An 11,364-nucleotide genomic window follows, 5' to 3' on the forward strand; every position below is an offset into this window, starting at 1 on the left:
CTTAATTTTTATTAAAAGCAATGCATCCACTTTGAAATTTGTATCACGAACTAGAGGTTTTGATCCCTCATTTTTATGTTGGTACGTAGACACAAGTCTGAAGGTCTTGTCAAACACAAAACTATAATTAATGAATTCTTTTCTCATCCCCTCACTCTATTTGTTTGTAAACATCATTTTTGTATAAAATACATATGCATACAAAAAAGGGCTCCCTAGGAGAACCTTGGACACTTTGGGTGCTAACACCTTCCCTTTGTGTAACCAACCCCATTACCTGTAATCTCTGACATTTTATTAGTTTTTATTTGAAAACTTCTTACTTTTGGGTTTTGTTCGTACTTTTCCCTTTTCCCTTGGAAACAATAAAAGCGCGGTGGCGACTCTTGTTATTTGACGTCTAGCTTATCCATAGCTTGATGATCATGAATTTACCGCTACACATATTTGAACCCTTTGATACTTTGTTGACAAAATATATTGGCTCTTAACTATTGCCCCTCTCTTGGAAAAGCACACATCTCATTGTTCTATCATCACTGGTAAACAGAGGAATAATTATGTGCCTTCTACCAGGCTTGTTAACACTAGTGGAGTCACCTAACGTATTTTTAACCTTCTGAATGCTTCTTCACACACTTTTGTCCATTCAAACTTTTGCTTATTCTCCAAAGCGATGAAGAAATGGAAATCCTTGTCCTCTACACAAGAAAGGAATATGGAGAGGGAGTCCATACATATTATCAACTATTATACTGCTTTAAGTGTGGTGGAAATCCTCATGTTAATGATGGCCTAACATTTATCAAGGTCTGCCTCTATTAACTACTATATAAAACACATATAATCCCGATAGTGAAAACCCTATAATCACATTAGAGAAACCGTGGTGAGGTAGCATATGGTTGTAAGTAGGCTATTTACAACCACAGTCTATTGGCTATGGTAATAAGCTGGAAAGCGTGCTACATATAACCATAGTTATAACAAACAACCTTGGTTGTAAGTCAACCTGATTTTTCATTTTTGCCACATATTTTTCCTGACTACAGTGATAATTTTCATCACAATATATAATATTAAATATTTTCAACACAAGAACAATAATAAAAATAAGAACAATAATAAAGACAATAAGAACAACAACAATAACAACAACATTAACAACAACATTAACAACAACAAGAACAACACGAACAACAACAAGAACAACAACAAGAACAAGAAAAACAACAACAATAATAACAACAAAAAACAACAAGAACAACAACAACAACGACGACGATAACAACAAGAAAAACAATCAGAACAACAACAAAATAAATAAATATAATCGTTAAATTAAATTTTTTTACCTGGCACAACAACAACAACTAACGTTGCTAAGTTGAATATGTGCTTTCCATGCCTCGTTCAATTTGGAAAAGATATTATGGAGTTTCAAAACTAGTTAATGGAAGAAATGTTTTTAAGTTTCGTTTATGGAAGAAATGATGTTTTCAAGTTTGGTTTGGTGGAGGAATAGCGTTTCATAAATGGAAGAAGTTTGGAGGTAGGAGATGAAGTCTGTCTAAGTACGTCTAGGGCAAAAGTGAATGAACTAAGAACGTTATGTATCTTTAAAAAAACAAAAAGGTGTCACTTTTTACAACGGCTGGAATTACAACCATGGTGAAAATGGCTTAAAAATAAGTAAAATAGAAAATATTGGTGTTGGGATTCGAACCCATGACCAAACACCACTTTTCACCACAATTGGAATTCCAACCGTGGTGAAAAGTGGGTTATAAATAACTAAAAAGACTAAAAATGTTGGTGTTGTGATTTGAACCTATGACCAGACACCATTTTTCACCACGGTTGGAATCCCAACCGTGGTTAAAAGTGACATCTTCCTACTTTTCACACGGTTGTTATTAAGGACCATAGTGAAAAGTATTTTAATAATAAAAGAATGCAGGTGCCTAAATATCACCTACTTCAACTGATTGAATAGCCGAGGTAATAACATGTTACGAAAGGTATATTTTGTAGTAGTGATTCCTCTTTTATTTAACATGAAACCTATAAATTTATCCGCCTAAAACCAAAAGGAACATTTGGAGGGATTCAAGCGGATGTTATAATCCCCTACTGACTTTAAAATATCCTTCATATCGCTGCAGTGATTACCTTCTTAGAAGGTCTTCATAACCGTGTCGTATATGTAGACCTCAAGGTTGCATCCTATCAGATTAGAAAAAGAGACGACCATCAGATTTTGATAAATGACACATGTATTCTTTAGTATAAAGGGCATGATCTTATAATAATAGTTGCAATTATTAGACATGAATATAGCCTTGGTTGCATCCATAAGGTCCATTTTGATCTAGTTGTAATCAGAGTAGGCTTTCATAAAGCTTAAAGTCTTGTATCTCAATAACCCGTTGATCAACCTATGAATGTTTGTCAATGGGTATGAGTCATTAGGACACACCAAGTTCAAATAAGTGAAATCCACACACATTCTACATTTTTGAGATACCTTTCGAACTAACAGTACATTCACCAACCAAGTTGGATATTTAATTTCAGCTATGAAACCAATTTCTTTAAAACTCCTAACTTCCTCATCGATGGCTGCTCATTTCTATTAACCTAGTTTTTGTTTTCTTTGTACTACTGACCTTACTGTGGAGTTGATGGCAAGGCGATAAAATATAACTCTAGTGTTAATCCCTAGTATATTAGAAGGAATCCAAGTGAATAAGTCGATGTTTTTCCGAAGCAGGGAAACCGGCTCCTCCTCTTCGGCATTTGTCATGGAGATGCCCAGCTTCGTGGTATGGAATTCCAACAGCCTAGTTTGAACCTCCTTCAAATATTCTATATACATAAGCCTTTATGTTTAATATTCTTATTTGGGGTTTAAATCTACAAAGTTCACCCCACATATGTTTGGTTATGGTATAATGCATACAACCATCACAATATTTTGATCCTTAAATTATCTTGGTAGAATTTATGAGTGGTATGTTCATCTCTTTGGATTATACTAATAAGCCCGTTATTTAGTGGATACTTCATGCTCAAGTATAGTGTTCAGAGGGTAGCCCCTAGGAGATTAAAAACACGTATCCTGATGATTTTTTTTTGTAGGAGAATGGGAAATCTACAATGAGATACCTAGCTTTTATCATTTTGGCATTATCCTTCAATCTAAACATCTACTTGAAAGTAATATAACCTTTCACTTGGAATTGTTTGCCAGTAAAACTGACTAAAGAAGTCACTCTTGATTTCCACTGACTTCTTGAAAGGTTATATTACTCTTGATTGCCACCAACTTATTTAAGCGGGCTTCTTGAATAAGCCATTCAATCTACCTTTTGAGTTGGTGGCAGTCGTTAGTGTGACGACCTTTCACCTTGTGGTATTTTAACCACCTAACAAGCTCAGACCCCGTGATCTTTGGTTTATAAGTTGGTGGAGGTGGGATGTCGTGAGTGTGTAGAACTTCACTCCATATTATCTCTCGGCGAGTGTTAAAGGGGGTAAAGTTATCTTTGGATCTCCCACTACATTTGAAAGTCTATATGTTCCTAACAGGAAAAGTGTAGTGGCTCATATGTAACACCTCAGACTACTTTCAGGATTACCGTTTGACCTCACAAACAAACACGATCCTTTCCGGCATGCTTTATCCTCATTCACACACTTTCCAATAAATTTCCCAGAAGGTCATCAATCCAAATACTACTCCAAGTCAAGCACGCTTAACTACGGAGTTATTATTTGTTAGGCTAACAAAAAGAAGATGCATCTTCTTTCCGGTAGCCTAACAAATAAGAACTTCATAGTTAAGTGTGCTTGACTTGGAGTAGCATTTGGATGGATCACCTTCTGGGAAGTTTCCCAGAAAGCGTGTGAGTGAGGAAAAAACATGTTGAAAAGACTCACGTTACTTTTTGGGGTCAGTCGATAATCCTGAAAGTAGTATGAGGCATTAAAAATGGATACCGCTCATAGTACGATATGGTTAAGGAATGTACCAAACGGAAGTTGGTGGGCATGTAACACCCGAGGATGAAGAGGGTAGGGATTGGTTGTAACATCTGAGGCCGAAGAGGGCGAGGGCTAGTTGTCCAAATTCACATTATAATGAGAGGACCTTGAGGCTGTGCAGGTATGAGACTATATGGTTGAAGGAAGGATTATATGGATTGATTGGTATTACCTATACCAATAAGATGCATCTTCTTTTCGGTAGCCTAACAAATAAGAACTCCATAGTTAAGCGTGCTTGACTTGGAGTAGTATTTGGATGGATGGTCTTATGGGAAGTTTCCCGAAAATCGTGTGAGTGAGGACAAATTATGATGAAAATACTCGTGTTGGTTTGTGGGATCAGTCGGCAATCCTGAAAGCAATCTGGGGCATTACATCATGCGTTGTTACTACAACAAATCGCAACCACTGGAGGCACACTCTTTGATATTCTTGGCCTTATTTTATGAATTTCCCCTTTCCCCTTTAATATAACACTCAAACCGCATCATAATGTTATTCATGGAAACGACATGTTTTTGGACGAGAGACTCGTTGAAGTGTCTCGCATTCAAACAATTCTAGAATGTTTCCACGAACATATCCTGGTTTGGACCTTTTATCTTTATAGTCACTGTATTGAACTAAGTGGGGATTAGGGACTTGAAGTGCCCTTAATGGACATTAAATAGACTGGTCATTGAAACCTTTTGGTAAGCCTAAAAGTAATGGATCAGTTTCCTCGAGAGGTGTCGGTAATTGGTCACCGATTATCGGAAGAGGTTCATAAGCCACATGAGATCTTCCTCCATGAAAATGCTGGACAAAAGCTTACATTTCAAGGAGTTAGAAGCGTCAATTATTTCTATATGAGTATTTATGTAAATGATGAGTTCCTAGGGGTCTTTTTTTCTATCAAAACTTCACAAGTGATGACAGTTTGAAGTTTTCTAGTACGGGGGACTCCAAATTTTCTTGGAGAGATGCTCGAGATCCAAGACATCCTCGTATTCGGGTAGGTTGTCATGACAATGCCATTTCTAGAGGGTCAAGACGTTATCATATAGCGCTTTGCTGGAGCGATCCAACTCATCCATAACAACTCATATCTCTACTAAGAACTCGTAGTCGCCGCTGCCAGTACTTCACCATAATAATAGAGATGGCCGATGCAATTGAGTATTAAGTGAGGATTTAATTTATGTAAGTTTTACTGAGGCCCTACGGTGGATGCCAATTCTACTTGTGAAAAATACAATAAATGGAATCTTGCTCACGTAAATGGACACCAAATGGTTTATATATGCTGAATATGTGAATAATGAATGAATCATTTGAGATATTTATAGGTCTAGATTGTGGATCAAATTTTTGAGTGAGGAACAGATTCCCTCCCAACAGCTTGACTAGAGCGTGAGAACAGAAAGACCGATCCTTTCCATTAGTAGGAAGGAGTGGTTTCTTCCTTGAGAAAGTGGTAACATCGTCCCTTTTAGGGACACACGATCTAATGCGTAAGAAAGCAGTTGTTCCTTGATGGGCATGAACTTGGGTTGGACAATCATGCCTTAGGCATTATGGGTCGGATCGTGTGACCAATAACTCGTTAAGTCACCATCACCCGAATTATTATGTGGCCCTTTATGATAGTTTTTGGGTTGATTAAGTGATGTGATATTCTCTTCTAGAGCCTAATTAAAATTATTTCAATCTAATATAAAAATATTAATTCAATTCACCTACCCTATCTCATGGCTGATTTTTTTTCCGCATAACCAATCCATAATCACTCAATAATCATTTATCATAACCGATTTAACCAATCCATAACCACTCTATAACCATTTATCATAACCAATTTTTATAACAAGATCATATAAATGGGTTTATTTTTACAAAACTCATTATAAAATAGATTATATGCATAACCTAGATAGATTACATCCATAACCCAAATTCATAACCAATTACATATTTCATAACCGATTTTAAAATTTATAATCAGTTTTTAGTTTACAGCCAGTTTCAGATGTGACGTAATCAGTTTTTAGTTTACAACCAGTTTTAGACACAAAAATTCAATTTTTAGAACTTGATATTAATTTTTTACAACTAACTTTTCAATTGAACACAACCCATTTTTTAAAAATATATTTTATTCATAAAAATATATTGTTTTTATAATTACATCAAAATAGATTGTAAAATAAAAATTTTCTCAGCAAGTTACGCCTCACATATTATGTATAGATTTGTGCTTAAAATGTTCTTTATTAATCATCACATCACATACTCTTATGCATAAAGTTTTTATCATCACAGATCGTGGGGATTCTAATTCACTGCAGTCGGAAAAGGACGAATTCTTGCTGTCAAGGCTTCCTATCCGTTTCATTGAAATCAAAGAGTCGATATTAATCCATTCTCCAGATTGTAGCTACATTATTTGCATTACAAAATTTCATCATTTCAAAATAGAGTGTGTTAGTGAAGAATTAACCACATTATCCATGTTTTAATCGACCAGCACTTAAATATTTCATTCAATATTTTGAGTTATAGATCTTTCACAAATTATAAACTCAACATCAAATCAAACCAAGTTTTAAATCTAAAGTACTCCACACACAGCAGAAGAATAACCAAAAAGTTGCAATTTATAAGCTTTTTTTCTGTTAGAATGTACAACATGTCATGATATTTATCATATCATAATAATAACAATCAATAGAATCATAACAAGTAATCTAGTTTTGTACACAATCCACCAGCCTAAGACTTGGATTAAACAAAAGAACAAAACGACCAACCACTACTCAAAACGACGATCCACTAAATTCATTCATCGGAGAAGAACCAAACGACGAACCACTATTGAAAACGACATTACTATGACCATTACCAAGCATCACCTTCATCAACTCCGTAGCCTTACTCTTCCCCTTAGCGCTCCCTTTATCTCTAACATCACCAATTCCGTCCAACGCACCAAAAGCTACGGCGTCTCTAACATCTCCGGCCACCGCATCTCCGCCGCATCGCACAAGATTAAGCAGCGCCGACACTGCATTTTCTCTCGTCCTCATACTAGAACCAGTCGCAAGATCGAGTAGATCCGCGAGTACCCCAACACCGGAAACCTTCCGGAAAGCCTCAATGCTTTCTTCGCAACCGGCAACCTGCGCGATGACGGCGGTTGCGTCTTCAACTATCCCTACTCTACCATCGTTAACGATGAGAGAGAACAGCGCCGGAACAACACCAAACTGAACCATAGTACCACGGTTTAACGGATGAAGCGCGATTGCGAAAAGCGCTTTCAACGCGTCTTTAACCGTTCGCGGCGGTGATGAACGGTGACAACGGAGGATATCAACAAGCGCATAAACGATCTCGCGTTTGGATCCAACGACAGTACGGTAATCATCGACAGACGAAAGAAGGCTGTGAATTGTAGCGGCGGCGGATTGAACAGCGGCGGCGGCGGAGGTTGAAGAATGATGAGATATAACGTGTGCGAGCGCGTCGAGAACACCGCGTGTGGACATGATAGGTTCTTTTTCTGTTATGGAAAGGTTAAGAAGCGTTGCGGTTGCGTTTTCTTGCGACGGATGAGAAGAAGAATAGAGAGTTTCTGCTAGGTACGGAATCGCGCCTGATTCTGTAATTACGGGTCGGGTTTCCGGGTCTTGTTTTGACATTTGCCGAAGCTCGCAGAGAGCTTCGATTCGGGTTCGTTCGGAAACGGAGCTTAGCTTTGAGACTAGGTTCCGCACGGCGCGGTGTTTTGTGTCCATCTTGGTATAGAGGGAGGTTCGGTGGGTGGTGTTGGTTTGGGAATTGGTGCGGTGGTTGGTTTGGAGGGAGATGGAGAAAAAACGCGTAGTGGTTTTTGGGGAAAGATTATGAGAATGGGTTTATGAAGATTGGAAAGGCAAACACGTCTTAACAACTTTTTATGTGACCAAAAGTCATGGAAGTTTCATACATTCTCTACTTATTTTGTTTTCAGTTGGATAAGATCCTTTTCATACTGATTTTTTTTATAAAAAAAAAAACTATGCACTACTAATGTTTTTCACTCTCAAACCAATGAGAGACGTGCATTCTATCCAATCATATATTTAATTTTAAAATATTAAAATCATATAATATAATAGAACATTATAATTCTATTTGATAATGATGTAAAAAAATTTACACGGTTAATATACTATCTTTAATTTTTTTTCTTAAATGTTGACTTTCATTCATTACGAGTAAAAATATAGATTTAGGAACATTAAAGAGATAGTTAATTACATTTAAATAGTAAAAAAATTTAAAACCGGGAGTCAGAAGCCTCCAGCCCATATATATATATATATATATATATATATATATATATATATAAATTATTTTTTGGTCTCTTACTTTACTCTATTATTTTGTTTTGTTCCATTAATTAAAAAGTGTTACATTATAATTTTTTAAAACGATTCTATTAATTTAATTGATCTATTTAGTTAAATTTTTAATAAAACACCTTTTTGTTTTTAATATATATATTATAAATATTCAACATTCATATGATTTTTTGGAACCCTAAATGTCACACCCTCTTTCTCTCTTTCCATAAATACTGTCTCAAAAATATTGTATAAATCTCAACTATTTTCATTTTCAAAACGCAACAACAACAACACTTAAATCAAAACACATTTTTATAACAATGGATGACCATTGATATCTCTACATCCTTATTTAAAATTAAATTCCTCATTGTTTCTTCTGATTGTGATTCTTGTACTCTGTTCATTATTGAAAAAATTGATATGCAGGCTGTTTGAGGTTTAGATCTACAATTATTTTATTATTTTTTTTTGTTTTCCCCCTAATTCGGGTGGAGGAACATCCCACCAACAAAAATCATCTAGACTAAGACCAAGATTAACCAAATTGCCAGCACATGTGTTATCTTATCTATATAAGTGAGTGACTAAGAAGTTCATATTTCTTGTGATTACAATGCAATTCTGTCAAATGTTGCTTAACTGCCAAGGAACCATACAAGATGAATTGAAGGCTAGACTAGATTGGGCATGATAACTTCTAGTGTGTCAGCTAAAATTTTAGAGATTATCTTGAATTTGAAGTTTGCTAGAGCTATTGGTATAAACTGGTCGACAATGTCTGCATTTTTAACCTTTGGAATGAGCACATTGAGTCAACATTCCAATTAGGCAAGAGAAATCATTAAAATTCTGGTATCAGATATGAGATGTCGAAGGTAATGTCACGTCACTAATATCTGAACAATACAAACAGGATAAAAGATAAAGAACAGTAATGCAAGAGACACAAGCAATTGTTAACCCAGTTCGGTGCAAACTCACCTACGTCTGGGGGCTACCAAGCCAGGAAGGAAATCCACTAAACAGAATCAGTTCAAAGACTTTCAGTAAACAACTTCAAGTTACAGTCTTTTCACCTAATCTCTACACGTGTGACTTCTACCTAAGAACTCTTAGATATGAGATCCTACTCACTCCCCCTCAATCACAGCAGTGATATAAAACAAGAATTACAATGAAAAGAAGACACTATTTAAAGACACATACTTGATCTTGCTTAAAAGCTTCAATCAAGTAAACACACACTCATGCTTCAAAGCTTAGAGTTGACAAATTACAACTCAAAAATCAGTCTAATTCAATCATCTATGGATGAATGAATGGCTTACAATACACACTACCACACAAGACTAAAACCCTTATTCTCTCTCAATATTTCATTCGTTATTTCTTTTTTATAAAATCAGGTTTTCCATGTCCTTTATATAGAAGTGTTTGGCTGGGCTTGGACATCATAAAACCCTAAAACTATTTTCCATTCATATCTTCTCATGACAGATGATTATATCTTGTTGGGAAATAAGTCAATCTGGTTGTAATTACTTATTGAATGGCGCGTTTAATCATCTCTTCAATCATACATAGATTAGCATAAAAAACGCAATCACACAATACATAACATTCAGACTGAATGTTCTGTATACCGATGTCATGACATCGGGTCTGACATCTTAGTAAAATCCTGCATATTCACATTTTAAACATCCTGCAGGTACATGTTATCTTATGTCAAGACAACACTTGTGACAACTTGTGAACACTCTAGGTTTTACCAAAATTGCTGCCAACACATAGAACCAACAAACTCCCCTTTTGGCAAATTTTGGCTAAAACATACATCAGACCATTTGTTCACAAGAGTACAATAAAAACACATCAGCAGTTTAGCAGCAGAAGTAATAAAACACACATTTACTAGCTATAATAGCAACTAGTAAACACACATTGAACACATATGTGCTTATTCTCCCCCTAAGTCTGTTCAACACAGACATCTCCTTCAACAACACCTGTAACACATCCATCACCCCATCTGACATCACCTTCAACATCACCTGTACTACACAACACATCCTTTTCAACATCATTTGTCATTTGTTTATAGCGTAGCTACTTCATAGCACATATTAACTGCAACTCATAGCTACTTCATATCACATATTAATTGTAGCTAACTGCAACTCTCCTTTAGCTCTCCTTTAGCTACTTCTCCCCCTTTTAGTCAAAATAGACCAAAGAGACCAATGAGACAAAATAAATTTCTATTAGTCAAAGAGAATGTCACATAGAATGTTAAAACATATTGTCAGGTGTTATAGAACCACAAACAAACACAACTATATAAGCTGAGATAAAATCCAGAGACATCAAAGAGAACCCAAAAATTACATCAAGGCATCAAAACAAGACTGCCAAAAAAACATCAAACATCAAGGCATCCAGAACAACACATCATTATAAAAGGGGAACAATCTTCACCAAAACTCAATCAGTCAGAGGAGCTAGCATCTTCATCAGCTTTAGACCCAGAACTGCCACTTGATTTATCTTGAGATTCAGACCTCTCACTAGAGGTGTGGGCTTCTGTTTCCTTGGCTTGACCAACATTATCTCTATCACCTTGCTCCAAGCTATTAATCAGAACCTCCAAAGCTTCTTTCCTGGCTTTAGCTACCCTTATCCCAGTCTCCAATTCCTTACAGGTCTCTTTCAGTTCAGCAATCAGACCACCTTGAGAGGCTGGCTTTTTCACAGCAGATGTCATGACAATGTCATTGACATGACTGCCTTCAAATAATTTGTAATGAACTGACATGGGAGGTTTTCTTCTACTAGGGATATCACTTGTGCTTAGAATTCCAGGTTGCTGGCTCAGGATTATCCCACAAATCATTGAGGGAAAAGTTATGGGCAGCTTCACTGCATTTGTAGAAGCATGTTT

General features: G+C 36.1%; 1 protein-coding gene across 1 annotated transcript; it reads right to left on the reverse strand.

Moving 5' to 3' along the window:
• Window positions 1-6,668: 6,668 nt before the first annotated feature.
• LOC127075688 (U-box domain-containing protein 4) lies at window positions 6,669-8,080 on the reverse strand. The gene has a single exon (XM_051017148.1). It carries the CDS (start codon window positions 7,824-7,826, stop codon window positions 6,846-6,848), a length of 981 nt encoding a protein of 326 aa, XP_050873105.1. The 5' UTR covers window positions 7,827-8,080; the 3' UTR covers window positions 6,669-6,845.
• Window positions 8,081-11,364: the final 3,284 nt, after the last annotated feature.

This window comes from Lathyrus oleraceus, chromosome 4 (assembly GCF_024323335.1).
Source record: "Lathyrus oleraceus cultivar Zhongwan6 chromosome 4, CAAS_Psat_ZW6_1.0, whole genome shotgun sequence".
NCBI lineage: Eukaryota > Viridiplantae > Streptophyta > Magnoliopsida > Fabales > Fabaceae > Lathyrus > Lathyrus oleraceus.

Excerpts from the sequence above, each read along its gene's own strand:
- LOC127075688 (XM_051017148.1), bottom strand. The coding sequence starts at position 7,826 with ATGGACACAAAACACCGCGCCGTGCGGAACCTAGTCTCAAAGCTAAGC.